This window comes from Choristoneura fumiferana, chromosome 19, assembly GCF_025370935.1.
Source record: "Choristoneura fumiferana chromosome 19, NRCan_CFum_1, whole genome shotgun sequence".
NCBI lineage: Eukaryota > Metazoa > Arthropoda > Insecta > Lepidoptera > Tortricidae > Choristoneura > Choristoneura fumiferana.
Genome location: NC_133490.1, coordinates 10,492,485 through 10,513,961, shown reverse-complemented (window position 1 = coordinate 10,513,961; position 21,477 = coordinate 10,492,485). Strand labels below are relative to the sequence as shown.

Genomic DNA, 21,477 nt, shown 5'->3' with positions numbered 1-21,477 from the left:
TGTCATGTTCATGCTTGTAATGTTGCCATTATTCGACAGTACCGCGGCTGGGGGACCGAGCTAGCGCCCGAGCACATCACACAGCTATACAATAAGCAAATCGAGCTCTGGTACCAGGTGTCACGCCGGTCCTCCTTGTCGGCCCTATCACTTGCTTCCACGAATCACAAGTAAGTGATGCACTGACTGTAGCGGGGGACCAGACGCAAAGCTGTATAGGAGTCGCATAGCTGTCATATAACAGCAACCGATCTGCAGCTATTTTATCCGTTGTGTAACCACTTAAAAGCGTTTATGCCCTAAGATTCTAAGTATCACGAAGAGTGTAGCCTTTTAGGAGTTTGTTATATAATAGCGCTATAAGAGTCACTGGTAATATATTGAGAGTTTTATGTTTGTTTGAAATTGCTTCTGGTCTTTCGTGCCGGATATTATACGCTTTTTTTTTGAGTTTGCAACGAAGCTGGTGCAGAGCAATGAATGGCTTCATGCAAAAATAAGCTGATTCACATGCTGTTATTACGTAGCATAAACCATCAGCCTCCAAAAATTATTTTTATAAAGCGTGATATGCACCTTTATCGATATTATATATCCATCATCAATTATCATTATGTTTTTTTTCTGAGTTGTTTTAAACTTGGCGAAAATGAACAGCTGGCTTTCAAATTTCAACTAAGAGAAGAATTTATATAATATTCTTTTTAAGGTTAATACATTTTCATCAGGTGCTACGTCGTCCTTTTCACTCTAGGTCAAAATGAGAAGGACGAATATATATATTTTGGTTATTTATATCGATTATTGACCTTGTTAGCCTACGAGTAGAACGACAATTGAGTAGTTGACACTACCAATCAATTGACTTGCTTTTTGTGAGTTGACAAGACGCGAATTCTTAAGTTGTCCTCCGATGGACAGAGCCATTATTTAAAAAAAACAACAACAAACTGTGATTTATTTTTAACTACTGGTCAACTTAATTGACTATTTATTTATTTCAGAACAACTAAAAATAAATTTGTACAGTGCCTACATTAAAAATTATCTGGTTTTCAGTATTAATAAAGTGATTTTATTGCAGTTGTATCTTGTAATTGGTGTCAACTGCCCAATTATATCTTTGCGGAAACCACGCAATGGCGCAGACTGCCCATTTAAATTAACACTCTTCATGTATCCTTTTCTCTCCCTAGGGCTCTGCCCCGAGATGAGAAGGACGGCAAAGATTCGAAGAACCATTCCCCGAAGAAGTACCGCTCGTTCCGTTCCGCTCCTCACCAGTCCATCCACGCTAAGCTGCAGGAGACTAAAGCTCTGGAGCGCTCGCCACACAAGACCTCGCCGCAGAAGCAGAGGAAAAAGCTGCAGGGCGGCAGCTTCGACGAGGGCGCCACTCAGGATGGTAAGAGCTATTCACGGTATACGAGTAGAAGAGAGAACTGTGGCTGTGTCCAGCAGCGAAACGTGCAGATGTCAGTTCTTCTAGTCTTTAAACAGTGTGTTGCTAGTGAACTTCGAAAAGGAGGTCAATCGCCGAATCCAACTCGGATAGGCAGCGTTTGGGAAACTTCACAATGTCTTTTCGTCCAAAATTCCTCAGTGCCTTGAGACGAAAGTCTTTAACCAAGTGTGTTGGCAGTGATGGATGACATATGGATCCGAGACGTGGTGCTTTACTATATCCTATAAATAGGCTCAGAGTTGCTGAGTGTGCCATAGAGAGAGCTACGCTCGGGGTTTCTCTACGCGATCGAATCAGAAATGAGGAGATACGTAAAAGAAGGAGAGTCACCGACAGCTATGCGAATTAACTCGTTGAAGTTGTAATGGGCATGCCATATAGCGCAGAAAAAAGATGGCCGAAGCCTCCGTTCTCGAATGGAGACAATGGATTGGCAAGCGCAGCGTTGGACATCCACCAATGAAATGGACGGTTGAGCAGGTCAAAACCGCGGGTTCACGGTGGATTCACACCGCTTCCAACCGAAGCAACTGGAGGGCTAGTAAGGAGGCCTAAGTATACATACGACAGAATACTGATAGAGGTTGGAAACGCTAGTAGAAAATACTACTATATCCGGTCCTCATGCAATTTCAGGGCCTCTTAGCCGTTTAATGATCATCAGCTCTTTTCAAGTTCAATCAATTCAACTGACAGAATGGGTCGAAAAAAGTAATCCTACTAATATTATAAATGTGAAAGTTTGTGAGTGAGTGAGTATGTTTGTTACTCCTGCACGCTGAAACGTCTGGATGGATTTAGATGATTTGGACATCTGGAATAAAACATAAGCTACTTTTATTCCGATATTCTCACGGGATAGGGATAAAATCTCGAAACAACAACCGCTGGGCTTGGAGTCATGAAATTTGACATGATTGTTTATAAATCCCGATATTTCAAATCAGCTGCTGGATCTGATGATTTACGTGTGCTAAGCCGCGGGTAAACACTAGTGATAGATATAGAGAATACAAAATTTAAAATCATTTTTTAACTAAATAATATGATTTTCGATGTCTTTGCGCGTGCACGGGGTCCCTAGGCCAGTTGCCTACTCTACCTAATGATTAGTGCAGCCCTAAGATATTTCTCCGGATATTTACCACGTAATATTCTTCAGAGTTCTTGAAAACTTCAATAATAGTTGTGCAAACTTTTCCAGCTAAGTCCGGCGAGCCTCGCGAGTTCCGGTCGCCGCGCCGGCGGCCGCGCTCCGCCGACCCGGCGCCCGCGCCGTCGCGTCACCTGCCCAACGGCCACGAGGCGCACCCGCGCCCAGCTAAGCCCACCGGTCAGTAGTCTACTATCTAGATCTATCTTCAAAGTCCTAGACTATACCTATAAGCCAATACACCCAGACAAAACGTCTGAAAATTATTTCAGAATATTTCAGCAGTTGGTTGGGTTAATTCAACAGAACACTCCTATAGAAGGGTCTACAACTCCCGAAAATCATTTATGGAGGTGTTGACTTGAGATCCAACTGCACTTCGTTCTAATGTAGTTATTTGCATAACGCCCAACCAGCAGGTTTGGTAGCAGCTTCGAGATGGCAAAAATATGGTCCCATTCTCTAACTGGCTACAAGATGGGGAAAATCGTTCACATTTCGTAACCGGCTACGAAACGAGGTCGCATTTTTTTCTCTCTCAAACCTGATAAAAATTCAGATGAGGCCAAAGGTATCTCACTGATTCAGTAACAGCCTATTCACTCTAACGTTATAGATCCATCGGTTGTATCTATCTAGAAATAGAGACGATGGGAGCGAATTCCATTCCTTAGCAGTTCACATTATGAAAGATGAAGCAAACCGTTTCGTGCGAACCAATGGAACACTAACTACATACGAGTGAAGGTGTTCTTCCCGCCTGGACGTCTGTTGGTAAAATGGAGATGGAGAAATTAAATCATGTAATCACGCATTTAGCATTTCGAAGCTAGCTACCAAATCTGACCACGAGATGGGACTAAAAAATAAAACGAACGCAGTGACACAGGTTCTGATATAAATTGAGCATTATGGACAACCTCTTTCTTCTATTTTGTGATTTAATACAGAGCTGTCCATTTCATAGCAACAACAAGCTGACTGTTCTGATCTTTGTGGAAGACTTATATCTATAATAGAGCAATATTTGTTTTAGAGGGCTATTACTTTAATCTGAGTTGTACTTCCACAATATTGTGTATAGTTTAATGGTAGAGAATGTTTATTGAATCTACTAGTAACTCCCTTGTGTATAGTACCTACATGACTATATAACTGTTGTGCTCCTGCCTGATGCTTGTACCTACTCCGATGTGGCGTAGTAATGAGAAATTGGCTCTACAATATGTAATTAAATTAAACCGACTTCAATAAAAGGAGTTTCTCGATTCAGCATTGTTCATTTATTGGTCGATGTCTTTCTCTATAAGAAAAAAGATCAGATTCCATTTAAGTCTCATCAAGATACGATGCCATTTTGTTTAACGTGCTCAGAATCTGTCGCATTCATCATTTCTCTCTATCAAACAGCGTGAGATCTCGCACTTTGATCTGATCTGATCAGTAACGATTGCAAGTATCTATCTGTGCGTTACACGGATCTGAGGCCTTCTTGGATCTTCTCTAGGGTCTTCTGGGTCTGAGGACGCTCGTAATTGCATTCAATATCTCTTTCTACGTTCATCTTTTTTATAATGATTGACAGAAAGAAATAGTGGATCTGATTGTGATTTTAAATGGGTTAGACAGTATGGCCTCTAGTCTTGGAAACTCCTATATTTCAAGTCGATTAGGTACGTTCAATTCAACATTGTCACATGTCTTCCATCCCCAAAACCTAGACTTAGCATGTTCAGAGCCAGTTCTCATTACCCAAAAATTCTTAGTAGAACTTTCTCCTGTAGGTTTGCCGTTGAGTAGAGGGGCTAGTGCTAGAGTTAGGTCGACATCGAGGGGAGGGCGGTCGCCGTCGGCACCAAGCAAACCTGTGAACGGGGTCAGTTTAGGGGTCTCAGGGGTTGGGGCTGCGACACCGGGCAGGGGCCGTCGGAGTCGAAGCGTCTCCAAAGTAGGAATTAAGCTGGGTGCGTACAACCGTGGCAGTTGCGTCGACGCTCTGTTGTGATGTGGGTCCATGCTTTTGTGCCTGTGATTGGAAAATGGCGGACGAATGCATGAGCGCTGCTAAACTTGCAGAAGTATCTATGGGAGACACACGGAAAGTGTTTTGACGCATTCGCTGCCTCTATATCCATAAACTATCATATTTTAACATTGCTACTCTGCTACTAAAGTACCGCAGAAGCAAGATAAAAACCTCGTTAGATCTTACAGACATGTTTCGTTTGCGTAACACTGGGGTGGGTCTATACTTGTCCCCAGGTGGTACAGATCTAGTGATTGGTGTTTTTCCATCGCATTTCGTGGGATAAGTTCGTATTTATCTTACTTTCACATTTAACTTCAGTTAACTCAGTAAGCTAGTTGAGAAAGCATGAAAAAATGAACTTTTCTGACAAAATACGATAGCAAAACATTATTCAATGCACCTGTACCTCATGATGTAGGTTAACTTGCAATCGTATCCCGTATCTCTCTACAAAATCCGATAAAGACCTATTACATCAGCTCAGTATTTTTCTTTCAATCTGGAATCTTTAAATCTGGATCAGGAATTTCAATTCCGTGCATGCATTATGATTATAATGAAGCGAGGTGATGTAGAGATGCGCAGCGCGTGAAATAAAAATATGCCAATTTTCAAATTGGCGTCGTTTGCAACGTACATGCATTCGTCCTATTTGATAATGACAATACTGTGGCTTCAAGCTTTAGCATGACTGTTGCTTAATGTGGCTTGGTTTTCTAAATTTTGAAATAAAAAAAGTTTTTATCAGTGCGTCAACGCAACGTCGGTCACATGGCACCGATTGGGAATGGCTTGACGTCACCGGTGTGACTGTTTGTTTACTTGTCCGTCCGTGTGCCACAACTCCTAAACGCACCGCCACCGTAGATTTTAATGTTTGGGAGGGTATGTAAATATAATAATAGAAGGGTGACAAGTATTTTGTGATAGAAAAATTTGCACTGTTTAAGGTCACAGCTCATTAGACCCACCCGGCACCCGACCAGCACCGCTTCGACTTTCGTCGTCCACTCGTTGTCGACTGGTGGTCCACGGGTGGACGCCGCGTTGACAATGAGTGGACCTCTCGAGGACCGCTCGAGGCGAGGCGGTGCTGGTCGGGTGCGGGGTGGCTGTGATGAGCTGTGACCTTCCTGGTTAAAAAAATTCAAGCGTATCAATGTCACTGCACCGACAGTTGCCGCGATAGAGCGACAGGCAGACAAATTCATTCTCAAGACTCTATGCCCAGCAGTGGGAAGTAGGCTGAAGACGAATGCCTACTAAGTTCATTCAGTATAGTTAGTTTTTCACATTGACGAATATTATTGAAACATTTAATTTTTGTAAGTCAGGGCCATGAGTCCATCAGTCTGAGAGGGTTACACGGTAAAGGTCACAGCTCATTAGAGCCACTCGGCACCCGACCAGCACCGCCTCGACTTTCGACGTCCACGCGTTGTCGACAGGTGGTCCACGGGTGGACGCCACGTTGAGAACGAGTGGACCTCGACGAATTTCCTAGTAATCAATATGGCAGCGAGCAGCGGGCTGTCACCGAGTGGTTCACTCGCCGTCCTCGCGTGGCCTCGCGAGTGAGGCGATCCGGTGACGCATCGGAGTCACTGTAGTGAGCGCATACCCATACAAAGGGTACACTACATAAATACGAAAAACGAAATTCGGAAAGTCGGAATCACGAAAGTTCAAAATACCGATTTCTATGATTCCGAATGTTTTAAAACTCCTAATATGACTATTCCGATTCTTCATAAATCCGATTTTTATAAATCCGAAAATTAAAAGTAAGTATGTAAGTATCTAATGTTTAAAATTACGATTTTCAAAATTCGGAATTTTAATAAACCGAACAATAAGAAGTCCGACTCAATAATAATCCGAAATGTCAAAAATACGAATTCCGATTACTAAAATACCGATTTTCAAAATTCCGAATATCATTACACCGATCAATAATAAATCCCGACTTATTAACTTAAGCTATGTAGGTTAGATTGGCCTAAAACAGTATTTACTGTTATTGATTTTCAGCAATGTGACACAAGGTCGACGGAGCTCCGCTTCGCGGAGTTCCTATTCCTCGCAGTTATGGCGCTTCGCGCCTTGTCGCAATTCTAACCTAACCTAATCCAAGTATGCAGGTCAATTTATCTAAATTGATTGATATTAATTCGAGATTCGAAATCAAGATTCCGATTATTAAAACCACGAAGTTTGTTTTGCCGAATGTCATATTTCCGAATTAGCGATGTAATTTCGGAAAATTGATAATCGGAATACTGTATTTCGGGCCAATAACATTTCATGCTTTTCATTCTTCGGAGTTTTAAAAATCGGATATTAAAAAAATCGATATTATGAAATTCGGACAAATAAATTTCGTGTTTTTAAGTATCGAATTTATATGTCTTAGGAATTGTGAAAATCGGAGTTTTAAAAATCGGAATTAGCAAATTCGGAATAAAATATTTCGGAGTATTTGGGTGTTCCCCCATACAAAACCATATGAAGAATACTATAACCGCTTGAGGCGAGGCGGTGCTGGTCGGGTGCCGGGGGGCTGTAATGAGCTGTGACCTTAATTCTGTCATTATTCTGAACAGAATGATAAACTGAACTGATACCAGGACGAGCGTGTAGCCGAAGTCTGTACTTTTGATTGATCTACCGAGGTAGGCAGGTACTATTTATACCAGATAGGAAGGAACTTTAAAATTACCTTTCACAAAGGCACTTTCACAAAAATCCTCAAAATATAACTTGTATGCAAAAACGCCTACTTTATTATTTTACACACACACACACACACATCAACGCCTGTATTCCCGAATGGGGTAGGCAGAGCACACGAAACGATACCGCTTAGGAGTCATTTTAGCAATTTTAGGTTTAGTTTTTTTATTCGACTGGATGGCAAATGAGCACGTGGGTCTCCTGATGGTAAGAGATTACCACCGCCCATAGACACCTGCAACACCAGGGGGATTGCAGATCCGTTGCCAACCTAGAGGCCTAAGATGGGATACCTCAAGTGCCAGTAATTTCACCGGCTGTCTTACTCTCCACGCCGAAACACAACAGTGCAAGCACTGCTATTTCACGGCAGGATTAGCGAGCAAGATGGTGGTAGCAATCCGGGCGGACCTTGCACAAGGTCCTACCACCTGCAGTTTGACAAAAACGGTACAATAGTGACAGGTTGCTAGCCTTTTTATTATTTTAGTTCTACCAATTTACTTGCATGCGATGTGTTATTTTCAATTGGATATTTTCACGATACCTACTTATGTGTTAGTCATCGATTTGTGTTGTACCTAGTAAAATTGCATTTGAAATAATTAGCCCCTGTTTCAGCATCCATTGATTAAATTTATCTAACGAATAATGTGATGCCGTCTGTTTGTTTTGTTCGAATAGACGGAGACAGCATCACATTTATCCGTCAAATTAAATTGATCAATGGATGGTGAAACAGCCCCTTAAGAGCGTTTATACCTGCTGAGCTGGCAACGTTGCATTTTTGTTAGTTTTTCTCGATTATTCCATAAAAATTTAATGAAAATTAAAAATGTGGTCTGATAGAATTCTTCTTAATATATAAGTTAATGTGTCTACTCCAATAATTATTCGTGATAGACTTTATTCTTTAAAAATCGTTATTTTTATGGAATAATCGAGAAAAACTAACAAAAATGCAACGTTCCAGCTCAGCAAGTATAAACGCTCTAAGATGCAAACACATTCTTTGACCACAAATCTGTTCTGTCAATTAGTTGTATAGATTAAATGGTTATTGATTGTTGTGTGTCTTAGGATTAGATTTGTTGTTATGTTTTAGTTGAATGTACTCTGACTTAGATTTCTTAGTTCCCTTAGTTATCCCACTAATATAATAATCCCACTAATATTCCCACTATTCCCATTCCATTAATACTATAAATGCCAAAGTTTGTAAGTCTATTTGTTTGTTACTTCATCGCGTCTAAACTTTTGAGCCGATTTAGATGAAATTCGGTATACAGGTAGTTTGAGTTCCGGGGAAGCACATAGGTTAGTTTTTATCCCGGAAATTTGCATAGTTCCCGCGGGATAGCCATAACCGAATTCTCGGACGGAGTCGCGGGTAACGGCTGGTCTATAACTACATGTTGGTTGTGATGTTTTCATACTTTGGATTCGAAATAACTAGGTTTCGTGTTGTTTTAAGGTATTACAAAATAATTATGTTGTTTAAAACTGTAATAAGTAAGAAAGGGTTGCAAAAGCGCTCGTCATTGGGTCAATCAACAATATTACCGACACTTTGGGCTTCTCTTGCGTTACCAAAATTGTCTGTGGCGTTACCAAAAAATCGTACTTCCAACAAGATATTTCACGGTTTAATAAGTTGATGTACACCATCTATTAAATTACAGAAAAAACATGTTTACCTACTTACAAAAATCTGCAATTGTTTGAAAAATGTCGCGGACAGATTAGTGTCGGTAAAAAAGTTGATTGTCCCCATTTCATTTATATGAGCAAAACAAGGTCTCAGGTCCCATTTATGAGTTGAAAAGTTCGTTTAGATTCTGCAGATGTTATTGGAACATTATTTTAACGTAGTGAGGAAGCCCATGCAGTAGAGTGCATAGTGCACCTCAGGTAGGCAGCGCCAGTAACTGCACCCGCACGCTCGGGTCGCAGGGTAGAGGAACATGGTAGGGTAGAGTGCTGGCGGGTGAGTGCGGGTGCTGCTTACTTGAAATGCACGCCACTGAGTCCGTACGAAACAAGGCTTGGTTTTTGAAATGACTGGCTCGTTTCGACCCTTGCAGATAAAGAGCAGTACGTGACAGGATTTGGTGGAAAAATGTTCTAAAAATAGTTTTATTTCCTTACACATGGGTGGGAAATGGTGTAGTTTGATCTTATTCTATAATATATACCTTCCGCCGCCTAACTTTGACTAAAAGTTCATTGCCCCGACTAGTACCACAAAAACTATAAAGGTATAATTCCAATAATTGAATAGGCACTATACCGTTAAGCGATTCGAACACAATCCGGGAGTAACGTAAAGACGTCGCATAAAAAATGTATCTCAAAAATGCGTCAAAACTGAGTAACTATTAAGTAATGAACTTTTAGGCAGATTTATATGGCGCGTGGTATACGACAGATTGAAGGAGGGGAGGATTTCTTATTATATCGTTATTTATGTTACATTAGATGTAGTGGGGTTCAGTCTACAAGGTTCAGGCTACAACGACTACCTAATAATTATCTCGACGTTACAGTGGCCATGGTCACTAGTAGACTGAAGTGTAGGATATCATATTAGCATAGCCGTGCGAGTCCTTATTAACCTATCCGATTCGACTTACCTATTTACTCATCGACATCTAAGTAAGTTACATAAGTAATGTACATAGATGTCTATGTATTTAAATGACCCAGCTAAGACACCCGCCGACTATTACAGACGGTGACATCCCCGCCCACCGCAGCGCCTCTGTGGCGAAAGACCATTTCTTCGACGACTCCCCCGTGGTGAAGTCCCCACCAGAACCCACCAGGGTCAAGTCCCCGGAGCAGATGAACATGCGGTCCCCCGACCCCGTGAACTGGACTGTCCCTCTGGACACCGGGAAGACGTTTACTGTGACTCAGAACGTGAAATGCGGTGAGTTAGGCCTGCTAAGGACGCTCGGTGCCAAATGCAGTTAGATGTGAAGCTATTTTAAACGACCGAAGGAATTTCATTGTTATTTAGATCGCAACGCAAAGTTGAGTGTGAAACAAAAATGGATGACCTATTAAAGCGTTATTTTTTGTTTTTATCAGGGCGATGGCACCAGTTATGGAAAAGAAGCAATACCTAATGTATTTTTTTCCGTTCACCCAAACTTTAAGAAACAGACCCTACTTTTATTAAAGGGCTGTTTCACCATCCATTGATTAGTGTTAACTGGCGGTTAGGTGTGATGCCGTCACTATTTGTTTTGTTCGAATAGACGGAGACGGCAACACATTTAACCGTCGGTTGACACTAATGGATGGTGAAACAGCCCCTAAAACTAATATCACTAATGTTCAGATAACTGTGCCCTATTTCACGAAGCTACGAGTTTCAATTTACAAGCGGTAGTCTTTGTTTAACAGTATGCATTGAAAAGAGATTACCGCTTGTAAATTGTAACTTGTATTGTAGCGTCGTGAAATATGGCCCACTAGTAAACTAGTAAAGTTCATGAATGGTGAGCCATAAGGCTTTAACTCCTTGTTCGTGACTGGGTACTACTGTCCATAATGTCCATAATTGGTGCCGTTACCCTACACCTATTTTGCGTAGCGATTTCGGTATTTTGTAAATACTTTGACTTCACAGTTGGTGCGTAAAATAGTTCCATGACCATTCTTTGTGCAAGAGTATCTTTTTCTTGCACACTATTTTCAATGGTGATGGTCAATTGTAAAATATACCTAACACTTAAAGGAGGGATTTGGTTCTGATTATTTTCACTATTTTATGTGCAAATTGAATGTAGTTCTTTAAAACCAAATACTAATACAAATAAAGCTTATATAAGCTTAAATAAAGATTATATAAGCTCTTTATTTTATTCATTGTCAGTTTAGGACCCAGTAATAACCCAATCGAATAAGATGTCGGTATGAGAACAAAATACCTATCTGCTGATTTAGAATTGGCTGTTGGAAAAAATTAAAATGCCGGGTCGTCACAAACGAGCTGTAAGTCAACTGCAACGTTACCGCAACAGTCATATATTTTCGATTGCAGTACGATTGCAGTCTGCAACTGCGGCAACGGCTAACTGTGCCTAATTGAAATATATGCTGTTGGCGTGCGGTTTGTAACGGCCCTTACCAACACTTACAATGAGTTAGTTTGGATATAATAGTAGGTTGTTCAACAAGGGACTAAAACAAGCCATAATGACACAAGATGTTGAGCCACCCGAGCAGAGCGAGGGTGGCTATAGTTCGAGTGGCATTATGGTTGTTTAGTCTCGCGTTAAACACTACTTTTCACTTTGAATGCGAGAAAAAAAAACAATGTTCTTTTTAAAATTAGGTACCTACAATATTACTTTTTAAAAACATACGCTCGACTAATGGATCTGTTCAAAATTGAAATAGAAAAAAAAAAGTTGCGCGGTTTTCTTTTCTTTTATTGTTTATGAAGTGATGCTTTGAAAGCTTGCATATTTAGCCAACAGTTTCAAAATTTAAAACTATTTTTAAACTAATTAGACTATGCATAATAAAATGAATTAATCCTTAATATAATTGATATACGTAATCATTAATTGTTGCACGAAATTAAATCGTGTTTTTTTTTATATTTTTGCACAGTTGTTATTTTGAGGTTATTTCCACGCCCTAAAGCTCCTCCGTTCACAAAAACCGTGTTGGCTGTTTACCCCCAACGTAAATTTTAAAAAATACTTTAATCCCTGGAGAATAAAAAGGAGCTTTAGTCCCGATATGCAGAGACTAAAGTAACATTTTAAGAGCATGAGAAGTGAAAAATTACTAGCTTACCTAAAATAAAATAAAATCGACAATATTTCTTGCTATTGACCATTACCAAATTTTCTGATTATCTTTTTTTGTGTGTGTAAGAAAAATAAACTCTTTATTTAGAAAATTATTATAAATACCTAGTTATGAGCATATGTAATTTAATTTAATTAAATAGACAAAATAATTTCTGAAGCAGTTTAAGCCATACACATTCATTTCACAGATATTTTCACCGTAAAAGTATTTAATTTTATATATTTTTTAATTCTGACCAAGTTTATTAATATATACCTACTTAAAGCCATCATTAAACTTTTTTCACGCGAAATAAGTTTTACATTTTCCCTTCAGCCTTTGTATGACGTGTGAATAGTAAGATATAGCAACACTAGCATACAGTAGAGCTTGCAACACTGACGGCAGTTGATCAGAAACACACGATCGTGCATTCGTAATTAGATAACACACGAAAACACTCATTAAAATACTTACCATCATTCATCTCCGACGACATTACATTATTGTTTTCAGATCATCTTATTGAACGTTTGATTTTATTCTATGCCCACAAAATACACATTTGGTTCTTAAAAACCTAGAAGCCATAGACTTACACTGTTAAAATTACAAAATCGAAACGTCACTGTCATTTGTGGACATAGAACGTAAACTTTTACCTCGCATGTCACGTCACCGGCCATACAACTCGCTCACCACATTTCAGATGAGAGCGTAAAGCGCCCTAGCTCTGAGTTTAAGAGCGCTTCGGTGGCGGAAGACGCAGTGAAGCCGCCAGGTACGACGACCACCGCCACCGCCTAGACCATCGGCCATTCACGTTTTAATGAGTGTGACAGACAGCCATGCGACAGTGAACTCACCAGACTCAAAGTTACAGAGATCACTGCCACATAAGCACCACACACGATTGATACCAGAAAACTATAATCTGTTTTATATAATATAATTTTATTTATTCAATAGTTCATGATTAAATTGTGTTAATCCAATAATTAAAATGCTTTTATTTATCCGTGCTCTGCTGAGACGTCTACCACGTATGTATTCACTTGTCCGTGTGTGTGTCTGTTTCGATGTTTGCGTGCACTGTCACTTGTTTGGCACTCTTCCGCTCGACATGTTCACTATTGCATGCTGCCTGTCTTGGCTATTCAATGAAGTCATTTCACCGTCTGACCGGGTTACAAACGGATCGTGTGCTGGCTCACATGCAGTTACAGGGGGTTAGGCGCGAAAAACCCACTTTCCCGAAACGTACACTTTCTCTTTAAGTACACTTTCCGCTAAATGTGCACTTCCAAAAGGTACTTTCCCAATGAGGGCTTAAAGACAGGCGCAATATTGATAGATGGCGTTAGTATCCTGTGGTTTTTTGACATTATGGCTAATAACTAAATGAGCCGATTGCAAGCAAGACCGTAACATCAAGAAAACCCCACGATACTACCGCTATCTAGCAATATTTCGCCTGTGTTTTAGCCCTCATTGGGGCGCTTTTGCGAAAAGGGCACTATTTCAAAAGTGCACTTTTCTAAAACGCACACTTTCCCAAAAAGTACATTTTCCTAATTGGGGCACTTTTGCGAAAGGTGCACTATTTTAAAAGTGCACTTTTCCAAAGTTCACACATTATTGGTAGTTGGTACTTATATGTATGTACATTATTCACGCCGACAAAATGGTAAAAAACTACAAAAAATAAATTTTGGGTACCTGTCATATACAAAGTGGGGTTCAATTTTTTTTCGCTCGAACCATTCTGTGTAGTTTCATTGAATAGGTCTAGTAAAAATGGTAGGGGTCTTCAAATAATATTTTTCGATAAAATTTAGTTTCGGAAATAATCGCCACGCCAACTCTTCTAACTTTTGAACCTATTTTGAAGGTTGGGCAACTACTTAGAGCAACGCGGGCTTCCTATTGGAAGGGAGCAGCCTTAGCGGTACCTTTAAAATAGTTCTGGCGTTTGTTGCGGGGACCTATTGGGTACCTATTGGCAAGTGCACTTTTAGAGACAGTGTACGTTTCGGGAAAGCGGGTTTTTCGAGCCTAATCCGTTACAGGTCTAGTAACCCGTTTAAGCTTTAATTTTTTGTTCTTCGATAACTAGATTGAATTCAATGACAGACGCAGTACCAGGTATTTTTTTGTTCAGAGCATTAGGTAGTACCTACAAATGACTTGATTTATTAGATCTTTAGTAGATATCGAAAAAATTCCAATAAATGAATTCTAAATTGATGAGAATATAATCATTAATTTTATAATATTTTTGATGATAAAAATTTAAAGTGGTATTTTTTCGATCGTAATTCATCACATTTTCTGTAATAATAAAGCAAGAATAACATTTAAAACTAAAATAAGTTAAGTACTTATAAGTTTTAAGTATTTTGAGGCTATTCTTCACACGAGGTTTCTTATTCCAATCATTATACCTTAGGTTCTAGACATTAGCTTGCATGCTCTTAATAGCAAAATCATCTACTTGAGACAAAATAAATGTTATTTACTTATTAAATAAAAAACAATACTTGCTCTCTTTCAAGAAAGCATGTGCCTCTATTTGATCGTCATAAAGCATAATGTTACAAACTTTTCTATTAGATTAGTTCTTATTTTATACAATAGGAACAAGTACTCTTCGATATATAGGTACTGTGTAAATATACTCAACATTAATTATGTATTATGTAGGTGGTTAGAAAATATTTGTGTATATTGAAAAAGCTACTTTATATAGGTACCGACTATTAGCTGACGTTAATATCTGTATGTGCTTATTGTTCTTGTAGAAGTTTCAAATTAGTTAAAATTAAGTGTCGAGTCAAGGACATTGGTACCTACGACACAATAACATTACACGCGTGAAAAGTTATTGTCAACAAACTAGTACTTATACTTCATGCGATATGGATATGAGCAATTGTTGGGGCAGACCCAATAGTATATCTTTACTATATCATTGCCCCGAATATTTAAGTTTGATTAAACATTATTAATTTTACTAATTAATAAAACATGCTAATTTGAAACTTGAAACAATTTGAAACTTTTGAAATTGAAATATTTGTCAACAACAGCATACAACTGAACATTCCTTGAAAATTTTCCAGAAATCGCTCCGATCCATCATCAGCAGATGTCGCCTATACGCTCGCTGAAAAAAAGCGAGTCCCCAAATAGCCTGAGCAAGCGCACTGACAAAACTCCCACTACTCCAGTCAGCCTTACCCCTATCGATGAAACTAAGGCACTTGACATGAACAAGCTTACCGGTATCAATGGAGTCAATGGGGTAAACGGAGTGAGCAGCAACCAACTGACACCTGAGACCCCTGTCCAAGAATTTAAAGAGGTAGTAAAGAAGTCAACTGAAGCTACTCAAAAGGCTCCTGGGGTGGTAGATACAACCGTCGTTAACGAATGCTCGACGGATGGTCTCACTGCAGCTGAAGTTCTCGACCGGGCCCGCACGAGATTCGATAAATTCTGGGGCAAAAAGGAAGAAGACAACGTGTAGACGAATTTCGAATGGTTTCGATTTCAATATTGGAAGTGAGAAATGCATTTTTGCTGCTTTGTCCAAGCCACCCGGCTAGATAAGACACGATTTTTCCATCTATTGACAGAATTAAGATCTTTTGGAAATTTCACCGGTGACAGCTCAAATTTCACAAATACAACTGTCCACAACACTGTATCTCTTTTTGTAAAATGAAATGTAACGATGTTGACGGTTGAAAATATTGTAGTAAGAGAAACTCCAAGCTCAACATATTAACCACGACTTTAGTCATTTGCAATATTGAACATTGGACATCGATGTAGAGAAAAATATAAAATGCAGTATTTAAAACTGTTACAACTAAGATAATGCTTCGCTTTATAACGACGACTGCAATACATATTTTAGTATCAATTAAATATTTTACGATCATGGATCACGTTATATTTAATACCTCCGAGTGTGTTAATTTAGTAAGTATGTAAGTACTTGGTTTATTTAAGTATTTATGATTATATTGCTAGGATATTAAAATAAACGGCCACACTTTTAATATCACATGACCCTACCCTTAAATAACCGAAAGTTATGTTATAAATCACTGCCTTTTAAAATAAATATGTAAGTGCATTTGTGTATATTTTCATATGGTATTACTTAGTGCGTGTTCCATTTCTTTAATGATATGGTTATGTTTTTTAGTAATTGGTATGTAAGTGTATTATAACATTTTATATAAAACAGCTAAACATGAAATAGAAAAATAAATAGGTAGTAATTAATAGGCAAAGGTTCTACAAATGAAATAATCTAAAAAATTAAATTTCAAAATTTAATTCATTTTAAGTCAATGTATACTTACAGCACATTTGAGCCGTCCAACCAAATGTAGTATTTTTTGGCAAATATTTAATTATTTATTCAAAATTTAAGTATTAAAACATTTAAATCTTCTTTTTGCCGCTTCGAATCCAAACAAACCCGAAAAATTGCAACAACCAATCGCAGCACAGTTCACCTTTTGGCGCGAAGCAACAATAAACAAGTACTTGTACATAAAATAAATTAATTACAGTTCGCTGGACTTAATAATACAAGTATATCAACAATTTTAATAAAAAGCAATGGAAATATCAAGAAACTCTTGCCGTCTATGTTTATCTGAGAATAACTTCAATGTATCTTTATTCGGCAGTTACAGCCGCAAGTCTAGTATAATAGATAAAATATTAGTGTGCCTAAAAGTAGTTATTGACGAAACGGATCCGCTCACGACCATCTGCTACAGGTGCGCAGGAAACGTCGAGAGGTATCACGACTTTATTACTACGGTCAAGAAGGGCCAGAACCTTTTAAAATTCAGTAAAGGTAACGAACGCCGTGTAAACCTGGATGAATCCTTTAGCCGTCGCCACGTCACCTCCTACGTAAGGGAGCAAGTTGTCGACGCTGACTACACTTTCTCTTTTCTCGAAATGCCAGAGGAGAAAACAGAAAAGTCCTCTAGTCCCTTTTTTTCGTATTTTTCGCCGCCGAACGTGCTTATGAAGGAAGAGGAGCCTAAAGTATGGAAAAAGCCTCGACAAGCGAGTGTTGAGAAAAAAAATGTAAATGATAGATTTTGTAATAAAAAGAAATTGACGCCGCGACTGAGAAATTGTTCGCGTGATATCTTTGATACGCAGTCTCAAGAAGAAGAGCAAAAAGGCCTGGACTGGAAATTGACACCTGACGACAATATTATAAAAAGAGTCCGCGAAAAAATATTCGGACGATCAGAAACATAGTTTCTGCTTTTTATATTGTTGATTGATTGACACATTTAAACATGAAATTGATTTAAAAATGATAATACCTAGTAATGAATGAGTAATTTTGTGGTACTTCGCTAATGCAAGTACAGTTTAGATGCAATGTTTTGTTCCTATGGGAGAAAATAATTGATTAATTACTAGGTCTGAGCCTTTAGTTAGTTCGGGAGAAGTTAAAGTTTTTTAGTTTTACATGACACAAAAATAGATTTATAATTTCAAAAATTCCATACTTATCTCATTCTATAAAATTCAGTCAGCCTTTTATTTACATCTCTAACTGGAGATCGAAAGATTATTATTTATAAGGCTTTAGATAACAATTGTAATATTAGGTGTACTGCAAGTACCTACTTACATTATTAATATTAGTATCAGTTTTATTTGTATTGTTATGTTTGGTACTGTTTGAGAGTTCCTAATTGTCCGTGTTTTTATTTTACGCACAAATAAAACAAATTTTTATAAAATTATTCCGTTATTACACATTGTATTTTATCCGAGAAAGTGAAAGTACTTTCATAGACAAACATATGAGTTGGTTCAAATTGTAATTTATCGATCCCTACCATGTCTAGATTCTCCATAGTAATATGAAAGATAGCTTTGCTACGGGTTTATAATAGCGTGTTTGTTTTCAGTTGTTACTTAAAAATGAACACCTAAATAAAATTGTGAAATTAAATTGTCTTTTATTTGTTACTTATTGTAGAAAATCATTTATATAACAAGCTGTTTTGCTGACTACCCACGTTTTATTGTCATCCAAACTACATATTTATACCAATGTTTCAAGTTAATACTTACCTAAATTCTTGAGTTTTCTCCTGCGGAGAGGATTCTGCCCGGATCACAAGAATTTATATTGCCCCCAAACTTCATCATAAGTTATGCCAAATTTCAGCTCGACAGTAAATAAATAATAAAAACATGACCGGGATACGTACTTATACACCCTCCTTCTCCCCTCCCCCACGGAACGAATCGGACTTCCCTCCAGATATCATCGATGAAGACCTAACCTACCATATATGTATAACGAGGATACCTACTTGTAGTTCATACGGAGAAAAATGAGAGAAAGAAATAGTCGATTAATCTAGAGAAAAATAACTCATCGCTCACTATGAGAAACCTTTATTTATAGATCACATTTATTTTTAAACGCAGAGATTATTCGCAGTACATTATAGCTACACAAGATTAATACGATACAGTAACAGGTGTGAAATAATACTACGCCTATATATATACATATACCTTAGGGCCGCCGCAGACGGGCGTTTGATTAATAATTTACTGTTAAAAGCGTTCGTCTGCGACGGACCCTACCTTACTTCATTTCACGCATCGGCTACCATGACATACCGATCTTTTCAAGTTCCTAAACCAAGTAAATAAAAGATACACCGCGTTATATAGATCTAGCCAGCCGCATCTAGGCGCCAAGCTCAAGTACATATACAACATAACTTTTTTTAAAGCCGTGGTCCCGAAAACAATTTCATTATGCTCAAATAAATCTACTTAAAATTCATTGTTCATATTGGTCGAAGAGCTGTACATAATTACCCTGCAGCGTTCGCAGTTCCAAACCATTTCATCAATGAGTATTACTAGAACATTCCTAAATTAGGAAATAAAAATCAAATCAAAACACGAAACTATACAGAAATCCAAAACAAAACAAAAATGTTTTAGTCTTTCAACAAACAATGATATTTCAGTTTCAATTTTTAATTAGATATTTATGTATATGCGGATTAAATAATTTAAAATGAATCACTTGTGCATTTTTGCGTAAAATCAAGAATACACAAGTAACCTATAACGCTAAACTATACAGTTTTACACAGAGTAGAACGTAAGTTTCTGATTGTTTGGAATGTTAGATGACAAGTTATTTGTTTAAACTATTTTTAAATATTATTTAGTTCAATTCGTTACTATATTATTAATAAAAACTGCATAATGCATGGAAAAGGCAAAGCTCTGCCTGGTTGCGCATTATTGTTATTGAAAGAAAACAGCGGATTTAAGTTAGTATAAGTTTGGAAGACGGTTATATGGAGCCTCCTTTTATTTCATTTATTTACTTATTAAGCAAAATTAAAGAGCAGTTCGTTTTTTATTCGTTTTTGTGGTCATGGTATGAAATTAATATTAAAGAAGGCTATGGCACTTTCTCGATGATTCGTCGCAACGTCTGTTATTAAAATAAAATGTAAAAACCCATATTTTGACAATTTGCAAAACTGCTGGACTTACTATTAACAAAGTTACGGTCAAATTCTATTTGTAAAAGACCAAAACATAATACAGTAAAAAAACAAATGACACAAAAGAAAACAAAAGCGAAAAAAAAACACGTCAAAACAACAAACTTACTTTAACCACCCCTCGTGTAATGGCCGTTCCATCGACAAGGACGCAAGTATACATACTTTCCTTTTCATATAAAGTACATTTGCGTTAACTAAAATTATTAAAATATTGCAAGTTAGAAAATTCTAGAGCGCATTAAAAATATATCACAATATTCCACTAAACACTAAATTACAAAAACATCTACTTCCCAAAACTAAACGCTACGATGAGATTAATAAAAGTTTTTAGGGGATGGCTGAGAGGCACAATGAACTTTGTTCATGATACACTTTATAGATTTCATTTATCATATTTCGTTAAAGTATGAAATTCAAAAATCAAATCAAATAAACATATGGTGACCAAAAATGAAAAAAAATACAGTGACAGTATTTAACTAGTGTTTTGGCGAGACAAAAACTTATTGACTGTCACTTTTCCAACATCCTTACCACCGCACCACAAAAAGCGTATATCTAACTTGCCTTTTTGTAAACGAATACTAAATAAAGTTTTTTTTACGCCTCAACAAAAACTGAAAAGCGATGTTGTTTTAATACTGGAAAGCGATACAAACGAAAATAAGGCCGCGAAGAGTTTAAACTAACGATTTAAGATTAAAACTTGGACATTTAGGAGTTAAGCAGAAACAATCTTGACAGTGAAGTAGATAATGTAACGCGGTCTTCGATCGAAAGATAAATTTTGTTTCATCTCTTAAAACGAGTCTAAAGCTATACACAGTCTAGGGGAAGCTTACAGCGGTTTTTTTTTATAATTTTTAGATTTTCGACTGTACGTCAACACGACATCAAACATTAAGATCACGGCCACCTCTCGACCACTACCTATCCTAAGCAGAACAGACGCAAACATGCCTCCTTTTTCCTTAAGTCTAACGTTCTTTCACGCATTTAAAAATATGAAATCACATCGGCCAGTTACATTCGATTATTCTAAATTTAAATCAAATTCGTAATGAAGCGTCTGGTGAAACGTATGGTTGTCTCGCTCTACTTCTCGCCAGATGAGGAGCTGGAGGCGCGTCCCCGCCCTCTTTTCGTTTTCGTGTCCTCGACGTCCTTTTCGCTAGATTTTTCTGTGGAGACTACTGGCTCGGCCTGTTTTGCTGGTGCTTGCTGCTGCGTTGGGGTGGTACCGCCCTATTTAAAATTTATAATATTCATAAAGAGAAATTTAATAACTGCCCAAATTGTAATTGACAGAAGTTACAAAAAAAAGCCGTGGTGGCCTAATGGTTTTTGACCAATGGCCTCTGAAACAGAGAATCGTGGGTTCAAACCTGGTTTGAGTTTTCTAAATTCATGTGGGAATTACAATTTACGGTGCTTTCAGTGTGAGGAAAACGTCGTGAGGAAACCTGCGGACCAATTCAACGGTGTTGTGTGAAAGTTCCCAATCTGTACTGGACGTATATAGGCTGGGATAGATGTGAATCGTCACACCCAGGGACATAAATCAATCTGTATTATAATCGTTACCGTTTAATACCAACGTTTACTTGATCAGAATTTTAAAGGATCAGGTTTCGGGCTCTATGTTTCTCCACTCCTCGGTTGCCTAATGGAGGCT

The 21,477-nt window shown here is 38.0% G+C and overlaps 2 protein-coding genes across 12 annotated transcripts in view; one reads left to right on the top strand and one right to left on the bottom strand.

Annotated features, from left to right (window-relative positions):
• Positions 1-18,202, top strand: part of LOC141438859 (uncharacterized) — a 188,786-nt gene extending 170,584 nt beyond the window's left edge. For 3 of the 8 annotated variants that reach the window (XM_074102898.1, XM_074102895.1, XM_074102896.1), the window contains 7 exons: positions 40-170; positions 1,197-1,405; positions 2,670-2,798; positions 4,403-4,582; positions 10,112-10,312; positions 12,902-12,973; positions 15,315-18,202. In XM_074102898.1, coding sequence (XP_073958999.1) covers positions 40-170; positions 1,197-1,405; positions 2,670-2,798; positions 4,403-4,582; positions 10,112-10,312; positions 12,902-12,973; positions 15,315-15,721 — 1,329 coding nt within the window. In that variant the 3' untranslated portion in view covers positions 15,722-18,202. Of the gene's footprint in view, positions 1-39; positions 171-1,196; positions 1,406-2,669; positions 2,799-4,402; positions 4,583-10,111; positions 10,313-12,901; positions 13,236-15,314 lie in introns of all 8 variants that reach the window. The other 5 variants (XR_012452519.1, XR_012452520.1, XM_074102900.1 and 2 more) reach the window with 5 other exon arrangements.
• Positions 18,203-18,638: 436 nt separating this feature from the next.
• Positions 18,639-21,477, bottom strand: part of dop (microtubule-associated serine/threonine (MAST) protein kinase dop) — a 138,692-nt gene continuing 135,853 nt past the window's right edge. For all 4 annotated transcript variants that reach the window (XM_074102891.1, XM_074102893.1, XM_074102892.1 and 1 more), the window contains one exon: positions 18,639-21,047. In XM_074102891.1, the coding sequence (XP_073958992.1) occupies positions 20,898-21,047 (150 nt within the window). In that variant the 3' untranslated portion in view covers positions 18,639-20,897. The remainder of the gene's footprint in view (positions 21,048-21,477) is intronic.